Here is a 22,029-nt window from a genome sequence, read left to right on the forward strand (position 1 = left end):
ACGCGGCGAATTCAGATAGGTTGATGAAACCGTCGTGGTCGGGGCTAAGTTCTTCCATGACGCGTCGGAGTTCTTCTTGTTGTGGTACGTCGGATCTGAGTGTTCGGAGAATGGTTTCGAGTTCGTTGACGAAGATCTTGTCGTCGCCGTTTGATATTGTGGAACAGATTCCAATTCTCAAACGGATCGTCTTTTTATTCATGATCTCCTTATTCATATTTCATACCCAAAGGTTGTAATCTTTCTGAATTTCGTTTAAAGGGATTCCAATGTGATCCATTCAAACCATTTTCTCACAAATTCAATTCAGTTGCTATGAAATCATGTTTATTCTCACCAATCTCAATAACAAAAATTCAATTTAGGCATATAGTTTGCATCAGTTTCAATGCATATGCGAAATGGTTGACAACAAGTTTTCAAGCAGGTAGGCATGGCAATGGGACGAGGTGGGGACGGGTTTTACATTCCCCATCCCCATACCCGATTCTCATATACTTACCCGTTACCCTACCCATACCCAACGGGGATGAGAAATTGAACCCCATCCCCGTCCCCAACGAGTTCGGGTATCCCCGCATTGAATAATTTTTTTAAATAAAAAGAATTTTTTTTGCAACCACTAGAGAAATATTGCAATGCATTATCCAACAATGTGTTCACTTTAACATTTGTTAGACTGATTGATTTAGTTGCTCCTTTAAATATCAATGGTAATTTTTATAACACGACAATTATCAAACAAAATAACATGGCATATCAACATTAAGTAGTTTTCTTCATTCGGGATGGGTTTGGGTACGGGTTCAGAGTGGGTACATATATACCTGTTACCCGTCCCATACCCGTGTTTGAAATCGGGGAAAACCCAAACCCATACCCAACCCCAGTCAAAATGGGTAAAACCCGTAAAATTGGGTTTGGTTCAGGTGGGTAACCACGAGTATGAGTTTTGTTGCCATGCCTACAAGCAGGAGAATGAATATCATTAGTCATTACGGTGGCGGCCATCAAATTGATTTTTTTTTAAGGGATATTGTGGATTATACATTTAGACACAATATTGCAACATTTAATCCTCAATATCATTTCTCCTCCTCCAAATGTGTCAGTCCAAAACTGAATGATGGCAATGGCTTTAGGTCCTTAGTTTTTTTCACCTGCTCGATCAAAGAAAACCATTAAGTACATCTAATGGTTTTGGAGTACAACTCATAGAAACCAATTCCACAGCAAAATGGTTTTGGAGTCCAACTCACAGAAACCATTTTCACAGCAAAATGGTTTTGGCATAATTTTATACAAAACATACTATAATAAGGGCATTTGTGACTAACGTTATTTTTTTTACGTTAAATATTGTTCTTATAACTTGATGTTAATGAGCTCGATGGTGTTATAAATTATAATAATTATAATTGAGGCAAACATAGTGCATTATATTGGATCCCTCAAAAAAAAGAGTGCATTATATTGAAAATCTTCAAAAAAGTAAAAACAATATGATATTGTTCATTTTGTTTTCCTTTTCACCGTCATGGCTAAATACAGTAAAAGGATTGTAATTCACACTGGAAAATATGTTGCACGTTCTTCTCCTTTTTCTTCATTCCTACCCCACTCTTGTAAATTTACAATGAAACCATAAAAAAGGGAAAAAGAGAAAATCTTAGAATGGATATAAAAAATGTTGGATTGGCGAAATAAAATCCAATGTGTTAAATCCTACAGTCACGCCACTCATTCACCAATATAAGGTGGGTGCAGTTATCATGCATAAGGGTGTACGAAGCAATTATGTTGGGCTACCGGTTAATGGGCTGGGATTTATGCAGGGTGCATAAGGATTCCTTATGCATGATAACCGCACCCGAGGGGGAGGGAATGAAACATTTTTATTTTGGAGTGTTTGGTTCAATTTTAGAAGGGGAGGGGTGAAGAGGGGAGCAAATTTTATTGCACTGCCAAAATTATCCTTAGATTAACAACTTTTATAACTTTTATTCCATATTATTTAAAAAATATCTTTGTAACAAGTTTTATTTCTACTTGTAACAACTCAATTACTAATCCATTATTTCATTGTCTACATCGTGTTGTTATCGATTACATGGTTATGGTTTCGTTACTTTATTATCCTTATTTAATTAAGTTTAAGGGTAAAATAGTAAAATAATATTAAATCTCTCCCCTCTGTTAAAATCCATCCCCTTCCCTCCCCTCCCCTCTGAATTCTCGAACCAAACAAACCCTTAGAAATAGTTAAATTACACCATCCTGCCTTCTTATGTCAAAACATACACTTATCTCCCTTCTTAAGCAAAACTTATTAGAAAAAATTACACTCCCCACCCTTGAAAGAAGCTTGAATTACACTCCTCTCCCCTCTATTATTAAAATCTACACTTCACTCCCTTAATATTTTTCATTTTTATTTTTAATAGTATAATGAAAATTTAACACAGGACGATGAAAAAGAGTGCAGATCCATTGTATTATAACCAAAATTTGAATCATATTTTTCTCTACGTTTGATATACAATATCATTAACATATAATTTCAAAATTTTATAAAATAGGATACTATACAAATTAAATTAATTTTTTATAATTACCAAAACTAATTATATATGGGTAATCAAACATGTATTTTGTATTCCGAGTCATTAAGTTAATAATAAAATAATCAAACTGTTTTTATCGTTGATATTGAAATAAAAAAGAAATGAATTACTTTTTCTTGAATGATGGATCAAAATTTGTAGATATCATAAAAAACATTTATTTATGTAAATACTAGTGTATTTACCCGTTGCCCGGGTTAGACATATAATTAAAGATGACCAATATTATGTATGCACAATATTCGAAAATAAAATTCACCACAGACCAGTTCGAAACGAGTATTATAAAGTAAACACATGAATACGATAAAATAAATCATATTTTAACTACCCGTAAATTAATACACATGCGGATGAAATTAATTGAATTTTTTAAAATTATTAACACATAGAATTAAATAAACCATATTGCAAGTGCCCATAAATTAATAGATGCATAAACGGGTAAAATTAACTGGATTTCGTAAAATTATTACTAACATTTATAGAAAAAAGAAACACATTTTAAGTACCCGGACTTGCAGAAATCTATACTAGTTAATAAATTAGTAAAATTATACAAATGGCGCATTACTTAAATAAAAATCTTCTCGTCATGAAATAAAATATAATTGGATGAGTTTGTTGAGATATTATTGCAAAAATAAAATCAAAAAAAAAAATAAAATTAGATTTGGTTTGGTTTGGTTTGTTGAGATATATATGCAAAATAAAATAAAATAAATAAAATTAGATTTGGTTTGTTGATGCATATGGTTATACCACTTGTAAATTGTTCTAATATGAATAACCTTACTTTAATATATATATATATATATATATATATATATATATATATATATATAGTACTATTTATAAGAAACATTTGACTTTTTTGATTCATTGCATAAATGATGTATTTAGTCTATATTAAAGACCAAATACATCAATTAATCAATGAATTTAAAAAGTCAACTTTTTCTTATAAATAGGACCGGATGGAGTAGATTGTTAGCATCTAATTTCGACAGGCTCAATTAATGCAGTCAATATGAGTTGGCTTTTGTTCTTTCAAGAATTAAAGTCTTTATCTTCAGCATGGGGAGTTCGACATGATCTAGACTTAGCATTTGAAAGAGTTAAATAAGCCTTGAAGTTCGACGAGACCTGAGTCAGGACGTAAATTGGTCAAAGCCTAGCAGTTGCAGTCGAAGAAGAGAGAATTTGAATTCAAAAGCAGCGGTTTCCTTAGTGAAGACGTGGGGGACAACCGGTTTTCGATGGAAGAAGTGTTGTTTGATGACATTGTGTTATATCATCCTTTTAGTAGTTTCTTTGTTCATTTTACTGGAGTTCAGATGAGTTCACAGGTGCCAGAAGCAAAAAAGGAATGGAAAATAAGTGTTGAGATAAAGAAAAATCGAGCCACGATTTATTGAAATCAAGGCTCGATTTTGAGCTGTTTTGAAGACATTTCGATTTTGGAAAAATCGAGCCTTGATTTCTGGAGCGTCTGAAGTTAATTTGGATTTAATGATGAAATCGAGCCACGATTTATTGAAATCGAGCCTCGATTTAGCGTAACAGGATTTGTTTCTATAAAAGCCAGACACGTTTCTGAAGCAAGGGTTCGGATTTTTTGGAGATTGAAGACACATTTGGAGCCAAGGACTACAGATTTCATGGTGGCTTGCCATCCAACTCATAGTCAATCCCAAATTCATGTAATGTTGTTTTCTTTTAATCTAGTTATTTGTGCATTAGCCTTGAGTAGCTAACTTTCAATTGATTAGGTCTGAGATGATTCTTTCTAACTTGTTGCCCATGTAATCTGTAACTCTGAATTATTATGATTGTTATTCTAGTTTATTCAGTATAAACTGTGTGTAATGCTTTTATGATTCTGACCCAATATAATTGAACTTGGAGATTATATGACTGCTGACACCAGCTTATAACTCAGATCTATTTATGTTGTTCAACTTAACGTACAATCTAAGGATAGAAAGTTGTAAGGTTGTGATTTTGAATTAACGCACTTTAAAACTTTGATGATTATAGGTTCACCTAAGGGATTAGGTAATTATAATTAGAAAAGAGGGCTCTGAGTCAAGGGATTGTCCTGAGCTATTTTGTTACTTATCGTAAACTAGAGGAACAATTAAACGAATTAGGTTCAGATTATCAATTAGTGATGATCAGTTGATTCGAAAGACTTGATCATATTTCCTAGAAATTTATTACTAATTTTATATTTAATATGTTATTTATTTTAACTTGCAAATCAAGCCAATTGCCTCAGTGCAACCCCCCATTTTACAAACATCCTTCATAATAACGTTACTACCGAGTAGAAGTTGAAACAGTCCATGTGGTTACGAATCTTATGAATTTTATTACTTCGATATAGTTTAGTACACTTGCTAAATTTGTATCAAGTTCATGGTAGTTAGCTTTTTCAGTCATTTCCACTATGTATAAATAGTAGTTTTTCATATGAAAAATAAGTCGCAAATCACGTATAGAATTCTAGTACTCAAAGTATCAGCGTCTAGAGAAAGGAGTCATACAGAATGTATGTAATCTGATTTGTCGAACCACCTTTACATTAATGCAGTTGAATTTACCTTTTCTTTAAGTTTCTGCGTTTTAAACTTTTAAGTCTTTTTACTTGCATTTACTGCATTTTTTCCCTTTCGAGAGACAGTTATTTTCTTACAAAATTTCATCTTGTTCATAAAGCAACCTGAACTTGATGAGCATTCATACATTTTCTACAAAAACATTTCACAACATGTCCTAGGATTTCTAGTTTGATCATGCTTATAATAATCAAAGCTAGACTTGTCGTTTACCAAAACCACCGGTAAACAAATTGCCATGCCCAATGGGACCCTATTTATGCAATTTTTTATAAGTAAATTAACTTCCATAACTTTTCAAATTATTTTCAAAGTGTGAAAAAAGCAGTGGCAGAAGGATAAGAACCCCAATCAAGATCAAATAACATATCATAAAGCCATAAGCAAGAAGAAATTGAACAAACCAAAAACCATAAAGCCACTCTTCAAGCCTCAAAATCGGTCGTGGATGGAAGTCCGTAACGAAAACTTCAAAATCTTAATTATGAACTTGTAACTTTGATTCGATATTATCGTAATTAAGAGCAGTATTTTACCAGAATTAGAACTAAGTTTCTGATACAAACTATAGAAACAAAAGATCATTTAAAACTATAGCAACAAATTATCACTAGATTTACAATTATCACTAAATTATCAAGAGAAAGAATGACCCCTGAAGAGTCATTCTCTTGATCTAGTATGACCCAATTAATGGTACCACTTACAAATTTCCCCTTATATCCTTCGGGTTCACCCATGAGTTGAGAAGGGAAGTCTTGAATCGTTCTCCAAATATCGTTACCTAAAGTATGAACCTTAACTAGAGTTTTGCAAGATTTATTCAATTGGTATTGTAACTATTGGTGAATTGATCATACCCAAAACTATATGAAATTTTAGTCGTAAGAGAAGGTGGATTTTCCAAAAGTGGCAATACCTTGAATTTCCTGGTACAAGGGTTCCATATTACAAGTTTAACATGGTTGTTATAACAGTCGGTCGTTTTGAAACAGATGATGCCATCGCAAGAGTCAATCAAGGAAACATTATAGCAAGTGTCTAGAGGGAAGTGGAGCTTCGTCTCCGAGATAGTGCTAGTGAAGTTGTTAAAAATAGAGGGAAGTTCGGAATCAAAGACAAAGAATTGATCCTTTGCCCTTAATAAATTAAAACACGGGCATACGAGGAGGTGGTTATGGCGGGTGTGTGACAAGCGAAGGCAATCTTTAGCAAATTTGGGGTCAGAAATTAAATAATTCAAGGGCTTGGAAACACACTTGAGTGTCAAGAGTGATTTCACAGGGAGACAGTACAGAACTTTTAACACTAGATCTGGCGATAACAAAGAAAACAGGCAGAGGGGGTCCGACAAGTCTTGTTTTGTTTTGGTGGTGGACACAACTGATGATGCCGCCATGTATGTGTTTAAAAAACAAGAACTAAAACGATTGAGCAGGCAAATTCAAATTATAACCGGAATTATAATGAAGATAGGGTTAGGGTTTTTAAAATAAATCGTAACAAAGAAGATCACTGAAAGAAGACTTCGCGAGTAGAATTCCTGTAATCGTGAACACAATTAGGGTTCTCGAGAGTGAGTGATTTCAATATGAATGAATGAATGAATTCGGCTTAGGAAACATGACACTCACAAAATAAATACTACTACGGATAATGAATTTATTAGATTAAAACAAATCAAAAGCAAAATAAATTGAAGATATTCAAGATATAATATTTTTTTCCCTTAAAAAAAAATATATAATATGTCAATACTCCCTCTGTCTCACAATAATTGTCTCTTTACCCATTTTTCTTTTTCTCAAAATAATTGTCACTTTAGAATACACCAATGCAGCATTTATTATTTTTTTCCATTTTTTCCCTTAAAAAAATATATATAATATGTCAATACTCCCTCTGTCTCACAATAATTGTCTCTTTACCCATTTTTCTTTTTCTCAAAATAATTGTCACTTTAGAATACACCAATGCAACATTTATTATTTTTTTTCCATTATAATACCCTTATTTATTGAACTTCATCCAACTTAACTACTCCACTAACTACAATTAATAAGGGTATTTTAGTAAATGATACTAATTTTACCATCAAAATCAACACAATTAATCATTTCCTTAATAATCGTACATCAACCTTAAACGACTATTATTTAGAGACGGAGGGAGTACTCACTAAGTCCCAACAAAATGATTAATTGATTTTTTTTTTGACTAAAAAATGATTAGTTGATTGTTTCACATAATTTTATGTACAATTTAGACGTTTAATATTTTTTATTATTTAACTTCAAAAGTTTGGCCGACCTTAAATTTTATATTTAATATCTTTAATTATTTAATTCCAAGAGTTTGCTCTAGTAGTAAAAAGACAAACATTGAATCCTAGAAGTCTCGAATTTGAGTCCCATTAGTGCCTTTGAATGGACGTAAATTGAGTAAATTACACTCCTCCCTTGAGAAATGATTAAATTACACCACCCTCGCCTCTTGTGTAAAAATATACACTCTCATCTTGTCTTAAGCAAAACATATTAGAAAAAATTACACCCATCATCTCCTTTGAGAGAAGCTTGAATTACATTCTTCACCCCTCTAACGTTAAAATCTACACTTCACTCCCTTAATATTTTTTTTTATTATTTCTAATGGTATAAGAATGAAAATTTAACTCGCACAAGTCGATGAAAAGAGTACGGGTCGATTTTACATAATCAAATTCGATTTTACATAATCAAACTGTTTTTATCGTTGATATTGAACTTAAAAAGAAATGAATTACTTTTTCTTGAATGATGGATCCAAATTTGTAGATATCATAAAAATATTTATTTATGTAAATATTGATTGAAATATAGTACATATATAATTCTTAGGGGAGGGGTTATAATCCAAGCATCTCTTATGGAAGGGGAGTATAATTTATTTTAGGTTTTTACTTTCAAGGGATGAGAGTGTATATTATAACATAAGAGGGAAGAAGAGTGTAATTCAAGCTTCTTTTAGAAGAGGTGAATATAATTTACTCTAAATTTAAATACATTTGTAAATGCGCCCTAAAGTCTTCAAGGCCTTGGACTAGGGCACTGTTACTTTGTAAATGCGCCCTAATAAACGTAATTTTTATCTAGGTTTGTTACTTTGTTTAGGGTTACTTATACCGTATTAAACTTTGTATCATTCTTTGATTCAATCAATTAATAGGAATTTTGATAGGATCCATGATGATAATAAAATAATGACTTAGGTAGTTTATTTTTCAAAGATACGCTTTCGGCCGGATCACTCGGAGATTGGTGTTGAAGAAAATCCTAATAGAGTTTCACTTTCATGTGTATTCATTGACGCTGGTTGGGCCATGAGGGGTTTGGGGGATAATCACATTAGTTTTGAACAATCATATAAGTGAGAGAGACACCGCATTTTAATCAAAAAATTTAAGACATTAGATTTATAGGTCATCTCACTTATAAACTGTTCAACATTCACTTTTCCATAGAATAAAGGACATATCACTCACATTAGATATATTAAACCGTTATAAAAAAGTGTTGCATTGATTTTCAATCAGATCTCATCATTTAGATATATAATGGTCTTATTCCCTCCTTCACTTATATTAGCACCCTTTCTACGGGAGCAGAAAAAGGTGCTTATAAAAAATACACACTACAAAATACTATATGGTGAAATCATACATGTAAAACTACTTTAAATCGTTAATGTACGAAAATTATGTTCTTGAAAAGTAAAACATCATTTGAAACAAATCTTATTTCTTAAGACTTGAAAATTTGCAACATTCAGAAATGACGAAGTTTACACATTCATCCATTGTACTTGACACATATAGTACTATAGTATAATACTAAAGACAAAGAGTATTCACTACTAAAAAAGCAAAAATTAGTGAGAAAAATTTAGCGAGGGAAAACATGAAATCCCTCTCTAATTCCATCACTAACTTTTGCGACTTCCATCACTAATTTTCCTCCCTAATTTTGCCTTTTCTAGTAGTGATTGCAATTATATCTAGGTGAACCTACAAAGGATGATACCAGAGACAAGAGAGGCTAAGGCAAAGGCCCCAAATGCAAAGAAAGACATAGAAACAGATGCATTTGCCATTTCTATGAATGTGTCTGCACCATGTTCAAGCCAGTAGTCTTTTAAAAGATGAGCTGCAGTTGCGGCTGAGGATGAAGCTGACATTAGAATATATGCCAATGTCTGCAATTGAAAATAAGTCAATCAAATTTCAATCTCGGTATTTTTTTAATCTAAATCGTCTAATCTCAGTTTTACAATCACTGATGTGTTGACTGCATGAATGCATCAAATTGTTGACTACCGCCAATCCCAATTCTTATATACATACACACATATATCAAGGTAATAAGTCAATCAAATTCCAAACTTGGTATTTTTTAAAATCTAAATTTGAATTTAATTTAAATCGTCTAATCTCAGTTTTACAATTACTGATGTGTCGACTATATGAAATAGATGTGGAAGAACAGTCATGAGTCTCTTACTACCTGATGAAGATATAAATTAAATGATTAGAAAAAAATAATTTGTTACTCTGATCTCGAATATAAACTAAACTTTCATTTTATTTGGTAATGTTGTTCTTAGAATATCCTCATATAATATATATTTCTTTTTTTCAATGACTATTTTAATTTATTAAACAAGATTGCATAAAACAAGTTTACATAAAAGCTAAATATAGTGTGCTTTACCTGATCAATAGCAACATTGAAGTACCCTTGCAGCTTAGGGTTTATAGCGTGCTTTTTTGTAATCAAGTACATCACTAGATGACAAGTTTGCAACCCTGAATACACAAATCCAATCACATTCGCTGCAAAGCTATACCTGCAAAATAACACTCAAACCAAAATCATACACCATCATCACATTTAGTGATAGTCAAAAAGACCAAATACAAACAATAGCAATTGCAACATATAGAACAAATAACATTAAAAATATAAGGGTGTTTAAATTGACTTATCTGAGCATATTTATTGCATATGCACTTACATACTATTTAGACAACTCGTGGAAACAATTTATGACATGATCATAAGTTATTTTCAGTTTTAACAAATATTTGATATTAAATAACTGACATAATTCCAATAATAATGATGATTACTTCTTGAAAATATAATAGTAATAATAATAATTAGTAAACAAAATTGTCATGTGAAAAAATAGAGCTTTAAAGTTATATGTCATGTATAGAAGAATTTTCTTAATTAAAGATAGATTCATAGATATAACATAACAATATAAACTTGTTCAAAACACAAACTTAGATTCTCTCGTCTATGTAGTCAATCTAACTAGAAGTCAACAAGTCAACGACCAATCTTCGGCTAGACCTACTGCGTGTAAGATGATTCTAAGTCCCACAAACACAAATCTCAATATTTTAGAACGGAAAAAAGAAGAGCAACATACCTGAATTCGTCGCACTTATACCAATGAAATTCGTATGGAGTTTGAACCGTGAATCCACTTGAGAACCAATTTGTTAAATTCTCACTTACCAAAACCCTTTGATCACTAGCACCCAACACCGAGAAAGCAATCAAACAGAACACAAAAGCAAAAACCCTAATCACCAACAAAGCCACATACCATTTCACCTCTTTCTTAGACCTCAAGAAATTAGTATTTACTACCTCAATGTCCCCACTTGTGTTCTTAGGATCCATCATGTTGATCTTCTCTTCCAAGACTTTGAGTACTTCATTGTTATCTTCTTGTGTTTGTTCTTTTGGTTCATCTTTCGTATCTTGATCTAAGCTTTCAATGTTAGTAGTACTCATAATGAAATTTTCACAAATCAAAACTTTTTGCAACTAAAAGCACAGCTAGTTGTAGTTTTAGCTTCCACACTTTGAGTAAAATGAACTTGGCTTTCTTTATAACAGAATACTCTCTTTTTTTTTCAAAGAAAAACTAAAAATAATTATATCATAGGTTCCTTCTACTTTAAGTAATCTTATTTGAGACATTGTCGGATATTAAATGTGAACATCTCTCTCAGTCGATATTCGAAACTTGTTTCACCACGTTGTGAGAATTTAGCACATTCCACTAAAATCAATTAACACTGTTGGTACTAACCAAACTTATTATTTGGTTAATAATGATTATTTTTTTTATGTTCTTTTAAAATGAATTATCTTTAGTCTAACTTGTTACCTCTTGACTTTTGGTTTGTATTAAGTGGTTTTGCATGATACTTATTTTTTTTAACCATTTTACTTCAGAACTTGAAATGACCTTTGCCTTTTCTTCTAGATGGAAAAGAAATACCATTTGGCCATGATGAGAGTACCACGACCAATCCCATATACAAAAGATCAAATATTGTGGAGTTTTTTTTTAGACTAGTAGAGTCTTGTTGAGTATAAAAATCCAACATCAAATCATTTGGTGTCACGTCATTTTTTCTATATGGAATTATTTTTTAAGTTGATTTGAATTTTGGATTAATTTTAATTTAGGAATATCAATACCCTTTTTTTTAAGAGCAGTGTTACGTTGACATCCAAATATCCACAACTCTCCCCACACCGTAGCTCTTCAATGAAGCAATTCAGCCTTGCACGCATTCCAAGGTAACAAAAAATGATTAAAAAAATTCATTTGTATTCCCAACCGTATCAAAATACGTTGTCTACAACCTTTTGGTTGTTTGTCTATCATTTCCCTTTTTTTAATGGATACCAAGACATTGTTCTCTTTTTCATTGCGTGAATAAAATAATGGGCATCCTTGTACTTTTGTTTTTGCAAGAGTATGTATGTATGTATGTCTGCAAAAACATCGGTACCGGTGCATAACCAGCGCTTTTCACCGCAGCATCCTCGCTTTGCCGACAGCCTTACCCTTGAACTCTTCGGGCTACATGTGTAATCGCCGCACCACCCCTTATAGCCATCCAACATTCATCAATTGTGTCCTAAAAATCCTCTTATGTCATTTACTTCTTTACCAATCAAAATCGAGAGCTAGACTTCAAAACTTCAACAATTGGTCAAATCCACCACTCATCTAAACATACACATAAGGTCGCTATTCTTCGAAATACACAGCTGCATACGGTGAAAGGCGCAAATTTACAATGTGAAGAGTATGTGAATGGCTTTTGGATATTGTGGTTGTGCTTTTACTTCAAATTTTAAAATTATCAATCAATTTAGAAATGGGACCAAAAAACATAAATATTCCCTGTTAGATGATAAATTATTGTACAACTGCTTGCAACTTACAAGCAAGAGTCCAAATCAGTTGTTAGTTGATTACACTGTGAGTGCCAAAAGGCAACTGGACATCGTGAGGATAAAATGATTAATTTAACAGAAAATGTCTGTTTGCTTATGATAAATGCATGATTAGAGGGTTTAAACTTCTTTTTATTGATTTCTTATATGTTAACTTGTAATATTATTCGAGACGCTATCAGACACTAAATATGAATTGTAAAAATCTCTTACAACTGAGATTCAAAACTTGATTTACCATGTTATGGAAAATTATCTCTTCCGCTAGACTCAACCTCAATCGGCAGAGGGTTTAACCTTTTGATTTTACATAAAAATACCAAGGAGAGGTTACATGCTTCCTCTTATCCTCCATAAAATGATCAGGGAAACAGATAACACATGGATGTGGCTTATGTGTAAGATTCATACGTTGATTTCCAATGCTTTCTATCAAACCTTAATGTAGATTTATAAAAAGGGAAATGTTATCGAGTGCCCCGGAGGCACTCTTTAAGCACTTTAAATGGTAAACTTTTATGTAAAATTGTGTATTCAATGCATTGAAAATTGTCATAATTGCCTTTTAAAAAGAATAATTACTAAATTTGGGATCTTTAAAGAGTGCCTCGGGGGCACTCGATAACATTTTTGATTTAGATCGAGGAAAGATCAAACCAAACAACCACCTATTGTGCATCAGTTTAATTAATAGTTTCTCCAATTTTTCACTGGTTCTTATCTCATCCTTTCCAGACTCGACAGAGCATTGATTCACCTAATTTTGGTTCAATCCATCCAACTCAATATAAAAGATATCTCTATAAGATATGTAAGTAACACACTCTTTTAGTCTTATTTGGTACAACTCTTGTAAATCATACCCCCTTAGGAAGGGCCAAATCAAATGAGGAATGAAAACCAAGCAAGTTCATAAGATTCACATGAATTCCATCCAATAATGTTTTTTTGACATTTCCTATTTCTATGTGATGTTCCAATGCATTTATGTTACATTTTACATTCAACAGATAGAGCTCTTGGTAGCTAAAACCATGTCACCAGTTACAAACCACTAAAGAATTCATGAGCTTCACGATATCGTTCCAAAACAACATTAAAGAGAGGATGGATGGGTTCTAAGAGATTGGAGTAAGGACCCATTACTACCTTAGGTAATGGTGGAGAATCTGGGCGCTTGGACAAACTATACTGGCACAATGAGAGACCACTTAAACAGTAACACGAGTGATAGTGATCCCTCCGTTTACCCGGTTTGTCCCTTAGTCCACCGTCTTGCTCCTGCATCAATCAAGCACAAATTACAGTTACAGAAATTTAAATATAAGCATCTGCATATTTAAAAAATATAATGTCAGATGAATCAAAACAAATGTTCAAATTCTTGGGTAAGATGCAATTGTATAAAGCAGAATTCCCATTTCAAACTGTCAAGGGATCAAGTAAGGTATCTTTGGAAAGAAATGAAAAAACACAAGGATCAAGACACGAAACCAATGTACAAAATATAAAAAATAATACCTGTGCACATAAAAGAATATATTGCTGTAAAGCAATGCTGTGAAAAAGTGGTTCACTGGCTCTCCACTCATTAATAAAGTTATTACCAATATTTTTAACATCAGATGAACAAGGTTTACTCATGCCTACAAGAATTAGAGTTAAAAATGAGTGCTGATGTGCTGAGAAATGAAAATAGAAAGAAATTCCATGAATGAAATTTTTCAAATATGTGCATCAAAGGCAACCTACCTTCACGCCTGATATGGGAAGTTGCATGACTTGATGTTCCGGCCAAACTTTCCTTTTCTTCAGGCGAATCAGATTTCGTAAAAGACTGTGATGCCTCTACCATTTGTTCGTCAATAACAGATTGTAATCTTTGCAATAGTGCAACAGCACCTCCCTGAATACTTTCATGTTTTTAGCCAACTATATCACAGAGAAGACTGCTGAAGAAAATATAAAATTTCAATCACCTGCCAAAACGAGTAGCATCCATCCACCAATTTATTCGTTCTCCCCTGAAATCCACACTCCTTACCTTGCCGAAATACAACCCAATCCTGAAGAAAAGAAACATAAGTCATATTTCATACAATTTAAAAAGTTCATAAAACTAGTGGAAAGCCACTAAAAAAAGCAATTCTCTTACAAGTAAACGAGGCAGATCCAAGCGATTAGCCTCACCAATCAAAATCATTGCAGCTAATCCACAAAAGGTATACCTGATAAAAAAAAAATAGTAAAAATATAAGATAACTTATCATTAGGGTAGGTTGATTTTTTATTCCAAATAATATAATTGTGAAGAGGTATAAAGAGAAATGAGAGAAAGGACGGTTGGAAAGTATGATGATACATACCCACCATGAGCCTCAGAACCAGGCTCACCAGCAATGCCTCCCTCATATGTTTGACAGCTGCAAAGAAACAATATAGTGTATAAGACGTGTATTACATAACATACAGTACACTGCATGCAATCAATTATTTCACTTTTCTAGTTGACAAAAAGAACTATTGTACACAGCAAGAAACCCAGAGTTCTACGAAACCTTCAAATACACAAAATAACAAAAAATGGAGAGAACTCGACACCCCAATACAGCATTTCCCAAAGGCACCAACATTGTGGCTAGTGCGACTTTCAATTATAGTTAATGAAAAGATGACAGTTTGCCTTATTGCCAAAACCACTAGATTAGCAAAAATGGAGAGAATTTAGTTACCCTCGCCACCATACCACCAAAGTCATGACTAATACCACTTTGAATTGTTACCAGTGTTTATAATTTAAAGGTCACGTGTGAGGCCCCACAGACTTGTAAAGAGATCCTTAAAAACGTTTTCTCAAATGCAAGCATACTTAACCCTTGCAAATTGATCTTAAGGAAAACCATTCAAGAATCAAAGTTGTAGGAACAAAAGTAATGAGTTAGACTAGTACAAAGTTTCTAGTCTAAACATTGCAAGTGCTTCTTGAAATTAATATTATAATATTGTACAATCAAGCTGGAAACACTTAGTTCGATTTAATTCCAAAATTAAAGCAAGCTCATCTTGAAACTAACCTTAAAATGAAGTCTCCAACATTCTTGATCAGCTCATCATCCAAAATGTTTAGAATACTTGCTACCTGGTTCCAACAAGATTCCCAGTGTTATTAAATAGATATCTTTTTATACCAGCCTTAGCTTTAAAAGTGTTCCCCTCCCACAATGAAAATCATAGAGGACAATGGTAGAAAAAGTATAAGTCTATGTTGTAATTCTCATATAGCTGCACGTAGTGCCGAACCCCAAACGAACGCAAACGAAAGAAGCAAATGAAACAACGAATGCAGAACGAACACAAGCAAATGAAAGACAAAGAAAACATAGAAGAAAGTGGGGAACAAATGCAAATAAAACACAAGAAAATAAACGTGGGAATTGAAATATTAATATAGTAGGTCACTTAAAGGGTTAGAATTGACATTTATACAGAAAACACTTGAAAAATATAGACTTTCAAGGAGTTTTGCCCTGAAACCCTAATGGCGGGTGTGATTACAGGTAGAGGCCGCAGTTCACGAACGCGACAACTGCTCGTGATTTCACCATAGTTCGCAGACGCGATAACCGCCATTGCTGAAGGCGGCTCGCAGGAAGACGGCGTTGTGCCGAACCCTACCAATGCTACGCTATTCTGCTATAGTGCACGCTGTAGTGGCACTATTGACAACATAGGTCAAAGTTAGCCAACAACTTTAGCATCCTTTCATTCCTAACTAGTAATACGCTATCCAGGCCATGTCTAATAGAATAAAATGACCATCATAATAACTAGTATAACTCTAAAAACAAACAAAAAACTAGTATAACTATGCATGATGAGATCCAAAAAGGTGCAATGTCTGTGCATATTAACACATCTACACATAAGCATGTGTGGAAGAAAGACACAGAAACAGAGAAAACCAACTTACAGAAATGGCAGTGTAGCATGCTCGAACATCGATTTCTCCTTCATCATGCATCCTGAATAAAACATTTGATGATTGAAAAATAAAACTAATGAATAAAAACAAAAAGATGGTTCCCCAAATAAATTCTGAAAGTGTCAACAAAATAATCAGCATTAAGAAATGCTTTTAACACACTACTCAAAGTTGTTCAAAAAACACACTACTCAAAGTCGCACCATTTAAATTTGTGCAGGATAGCATATTTATATTTTCAAACAACCGTCCCCACAAACATTACCAAATCAAAATCTGGCATCGCTCATGTGTGTGAATTATTGCAATGTGTGCAAGCATTCACACGTCAAAGTGACAAGATACAATAAAATGAATATGGGCAGGCATCAATCTAATTTCTTATTGTTAATTGAAGGCATGGAGATGGATATGATAACATACCTGAATCCCCCATTTGGCTGTTTCATCCGCCACATAAACCCATACAATTTAACTCTGAGAATAATATTTTGAAAGTGTAAACAAATCAATTCCAAATACAGGAGAACAGAACTCTACCGAACAAAAGATAAGACAAAATATTGCTAGAGCATGCTTTGAAAAGAATAAACTGACCACCTATTAATTGATGCCAAAGCTTTATCACCACCCAAAGTAATAAGAGTATTTACTGCAGCATAAGTTGTGGCAAGATGAGGCATCTGAGGAAGATTTCAAAGATATTATAAGCATTATGCTTTTTGAACAATTAAAGAATATAAAGGAAAGACGCAACATAAAATTTTGAAAACTATTATGGTCCTTCCAGGAAGTACTGCAGTTACAGCAAAAAATTGACCCAACAGATACATGGAATATGCATTACATGGAAAATATAAGATTATAAAGTACTTATTGACTATAACTCAATCAACAAAATTGGGGAAAGGAGATAAAAATAAAGCGCTGAAACTTATTCAACTGAACTTGGCTCGAACTCAAACATAACTGCCTTCATACTTCACACAACTGAACCATGCATGAACCATGATACCAAACCACCCTTTGACATATTCTCATTGTCTTCGTAAAAGAAAGAGCTATATATTATATATAATATACAATTATGGAGATATTATACTTAAAACTAACTATGGTATTAGTTTCTATGGATATGCATAAGAGGTGGCAGCAAGAGACAATAAAATACAGTTACAAAGAGAGAGAAGTTAAGAATAAAATTCAACAAAACTATAGATAGATGTTCGACTAGAACTAGGTAAAAAAGTGCAACAGTTGCTTGCCTGGCCAGGTCCCCCAGCAAATCCACCATTTGGATCCTGTTGGCATTTGAAAAACAAGAGATTCATAAAGAGGTAGATATGTGATAATGAGGATAAAGTATAATCTAAGAAATCCTCTCTTAAAGCAAATAACATAAAACATCACAACTAAATGGATCATCTGGGCTAGGTTTGACACTCAATAAAAACAAGTACATAGTGCATAATTATAACTATACATTGACAATACAAACACACAAATGTCTAGTCATATCTTACTATCTTCGCACAGTATAAACAAATTTTAAGAAGTATTATCATGATTGATAGTAAAATATGATTGAATGTACAGATAAAACTTAGTTGTGCTATCAATGTATACTCATACACTAAGTTTTAAAAATCATCAAAGTTTTTTAGGCCCCTGTGACCATGATTACACATGCATTTAACCGTGATTCTCCGCAATATCAAGAACTGAGATGCAAACACAATTTAAAAACTTGCTCATGCCCATCAAAACAACAATGTTCATTGCATACTTCAAGTTATTCTTGTTCAAGGAAATGAATTTCCAATGTGGCGCTTAGTTCTTCCTTAGTTTTCATTTTCGGTTAATAATGTTTTATTTGCCAAGATAATCTAAAGACTCACATCACATTGTAAATAAAAGAAAAAGTAACATCATGACGTGTAGATATCATGAAATATGATTGGATGCATGCATCAAATGGAAGTTTGAATTAAAAACACAAGTTTGAATCAGAAACACATAAAATGAAGAGTTTAACACCTATGCAACGACATTGTGCAAATATTTTGCGGAGACATACAATCATTTTTAATCATATTTGATATTTCACAATGGTGTCATTTATAATATTATTTCCTAAAATAGATATACAAATGTCTACATTAGTCCTCGACTACTCGTTATTACAACATAGTGGCTTGGCTGTAAGCACATTTTATGTAGAATCCAAGTTCGATGCCGGGTCACCACACTTCCTCCTTCCCCTGTGTGTGGGCCACTAGGCCAATCATAAAATAAAATAAAAATGTCTACATTAAGATATAAGGATTAAAAGGATATGTCATGTTAGTCTAAACTAGTTTTACACTTTCGATAAAAAATCCAATTCAGTATTTTGCCAAATCATCCGACTTTTATAAGAGTATTCTGAAATTAATTTTATGAAATGGAAAAATGGTTGTCACAAATTGGATAACAGTGTAAAAGAAAAACTGATTTATAGTGACATTGTATGTTCATTAAACTCTAAGATATAATTAGATGTTGTCTAAATAAAACCTTCATACCATCGGTGTATAGCAATTAAATTCCAAAATTAAAATAATAACTCATTTATTCATTCATAATAAGTCAAGTGATATGAAAATAAAATAAACCTGGCAACGGTTAAGAAAATCAACTGTGTTATCTTCAAGTTCATCATCAATAGTTTCTCCCAACAAAGCAATTGCATGAATAATCCAGTAACACAGCCACGGTCGACTGCACCATAAACCACAAAAACACTTCATTTTTTTTCAAATATCAAAAACTAATAACAGAATTCACAACAATCACACAAAAAATCAAAATAGAAAGACGTAGATACTTTGCATCTAAAACTGAAAAAGCTGAACCGAGATGGCGAAGTCCTTTAGAAAGATACTCGATGTGTTTATCTCGTTGCAACTCCAACCTGAAACGTAAAATGAAGAAGATAATAAGTATAACTAACCTAACTAACTCTTAACTGCCTATTAACAAACTTTATATGACATCAGGCAAGATTAACCAGGTATCATCCATTAAATCTGTACATAATGCAAGTTCTGTGCCCACGAAAGAGGAATAAAACATGTGCATAATTTAAACACCAGAAACAGCACAGGATGACACGTCGGCACACGATATTATTTGAGAAAATGACATAATTGTATGTAATGACATTGTTTTGGTATTGGACACTTACACGTGTCGAACAGTGGAGTGGACACCCCTTGGATCAGAAATGTCGGTGCTATAGAGCTAACAAGTATAACTAATTTAACTAATTCTTAACCAACTATTCACAAACTTATTTGAGAAAATGACATAATTGAATGTAACATGTTTCGGTGTCGGGAAACACCTTCGATCACAGGTGTCGGTCCTACTGAGATAACAAATATAACTAATTTAACTAATTCTCAAAAAAAAAAAAAAAATATTGTTGAAGAGGTCAAACTAGCCCACCAAAATTGGCATCCTGAGAATCGAACCTGAGACCTTGAGAGGAGCACACTCCAAGGTCCTAAGTCAACACCACCAAGCCAACCCAATTGAGTTCTAATTCTCAAGTCTTGACTACCTATTAACAAACTTTTTTGAGAAAATAACATTATTGAATGTACTGACATGTTTCAATGTTGGGACACAGCTTCGAACAAGTATAACTAATCTAACTAATTCTTAAGTCTTAACTACCTATTAACAAACTTATTTGACAAAATAGCATAATTGAATGTAATGACATGTTCGGTGTCAGACACTTACACGTGCCAGACACGGACACGCATTCAATTAGACATGCCACTGGTGCTACAGAGAAAACAAGTACAACTAATCTAACTAACCATTAACTGCTATAATTATTCGGTGTATGACACTCACAACACTGGGACACGTCTTTGATCAGAAGTGTCACTGCTACTGGGATGACAAGTATAACTAATCTAACTAACTCTTAACGACAAGTATAACTAATCTAACTAACTCTTAAATACCATGAACAAAGAGAAAATTATAAAAACATAAAATTTAATTTTGAGATTGAAAATTTGAGAAATTGAGAATGAAGAGAGAGAAGATAGTTACATGAGGGATTGAGCGTTAGGAGGAATAGTAGAGAAGAGTTGATAAATCTGAAACACTTGTGATTCTACCATCCATTGATCTCTTTGACTCACCGTCGGTGATGGTGTCTCCGCCGCAGATGAAGGTTCCATCGGTTACACCGTCGGTGCTTTCTGAAACTGACAGTGTAAAAATTGAACGGATAATTAAGCTTGTTTGTTTTCTCATTAAGAGATTTGGGCCTCTAAACATTTGTTAATCTTTCAGGCCCAACCTAATCATGACTTGTATTTTTAAGGGCACCGCTAAACTCATCTTTTTTGTTTTGTTGTAGACGAAGTGAGAAATATCATTAAAACTTACATGCATATGTAACATTTGAATTTGAAGATGGATGAAAGTGTTCAATCTAACAATTTCAATATATACTTTTGTATTAAAAAATTTTGAGATTGAATCCATAATGTCTCACTTCTCTACACTTAATTCATATATCTCTAACACAAGATTCGATTCTTTATTCGCCACCAATAAAAAATTTATAACCTCGGTTAATTTTTATTTTTTTTTTATTTGTAAACGAATTGCCAAACCCCAAGAAAGTCACACACAACTGCAACCTCTAAGGTTCGAACCCGAATAAGAGTTTTCAATCTAGTGATATGGACATTTTTTACTAAGAGCAATGCTAAATAATGCGAACCACTAACATGTGAAATTTGCTCTCAAAAAAAAAAAAAACATGTGAAATTTGATGAAGGCTCAATTCTTCTGTTTTACTTCAAAAATAACAAAATTAATATAACACCTCCACTTTTCGCATTACACGGGTGGTTGGTGAATATTAATTTTTTTTAATAAAGACAAATTATATAATACTCTCAATAGTTGGAATACAATAATTGGTTGTAATTAAAACTCACAATTGAATCCCGTGAGTTTAACTCAGTTGGTAGGGATATCGCATTTTATATGCAGGGGCCGATGTTCGAACCCCGGACACTCCACTTCTCCAAAATTAAATTGTGTGAGCTCTAGCCACTAGCCTACTTGACAAAAAAAAAACTCACAATTGATACATTCGTCGAATTTCGTTTTAGATTTTTTCGCATCATCTAACATTATCCTTTTGCCAATTAGACTAAGCATGTAACCCAAATTGTTGATTGAATCAATAATTAATTTAGATAATTTAACATTAATCTTACATTTTTATGATGATATGACTTCTTTAGGGTGAATAATAATAAGGGTTAATTAAGTAAATGGTCCCTGTAAATATTCAGAATTTTGTTTTTAGTCCCTATAAAATAAAATCACACTTTTTAGTCCTTATAAAATTTTCCATCAACATTTTTAGTCCTTATAAAAATTTTCCATTAGCATTTTTAGTCCCTATAAAA

The 22,029-nt window shown here is 32.8% G+C and overlaps 2 protein-coding genes and 1 pseudogene across 2 annotated transcripts; all 3 read right to left on the reverse strand.

Annotated features, from left to right (window-relative positions):
- Positions 1-5,787: 5,787 nt before the first annotated feature.
- On the reverse strand, positions 5,788-6,644 carry LOC146912049 (F-box/kelch-repeat protein At3g23880-like; annotated as a pseudogene).
- Positions 6,645-9,004: 2,360 nt separating this feature from the next.
- On the reverse strand, positions 9,005-11,536 carry LOC146912050 (CASP-like protein N24). Its single transcript, XM_085718770.1, has 3 exons — positions 10,721-11,536; positions 9,994-10,129; positions 9,005-9,478 (listed from the first exon to the last, which is right to left on the reverse strand). The coding sequence occupies exons 1-3, from the start codon at positions 11,089-11,091 to the stop codon at positions 9,281-9,283; spliced, it is 705 nt and encodes a 234-aa protein (XP_085574896.1). The 5' UTR covers positions 11,092-11,536; the 3' UTR covers positions 9,005-9,280.
- Positions 11,537-13,337: 1,801 nt separating this feature from the next.
- ERA1 (Prenyltransferase family protein) lies at positions 13,338-20,822 on the reverse strand. The gene is made up of 14 exons (XM_085718769.1): positions 20,648-20,822; positions 19,404-19,490; positions 19,192-19,297; positions 17,803-17,838; positions 17,138-17,220; positions 16,961-17,014; positions 16,526-16,577; positions 15,630-15,694; positions 14,922-14,978; positions 14,711-14,783; positions 14,535-14,621; positions 14,308-14,461; positions 14,077-14,201; positions 13,338-13,836 (listed from the first exon to the last, which is right to left on the reverse strand). Exons 1-14 carry the CDS (start codon positions 20,776-20,778, stop codon positions 13,600-13,602), a joined length of 1,347 nt encoding a protein of 448 aa, XP_085574895.1. The 5' UTR covers positions 20,779-20,822; the 3' UTR covers positions 13,338-13,599.
- Between the last annotated feature and the right edge of the window lie 1,207 nt (positions 20,823-22,029).

This window comes from Medicago sativa, chromosome 6 (assembly GCF_051527215.1).
Source record: "Medicago sativa cultivar Bolivia chromosome 6, Bolivia_mono, whole genome shotgun sequence".
Lineage (NCBI taxonomy): Eukaryota > Viridiplantae > Streptophyta > Magnoliopsida > Fabales > Fabaceae > Medicago > Medicago sativa.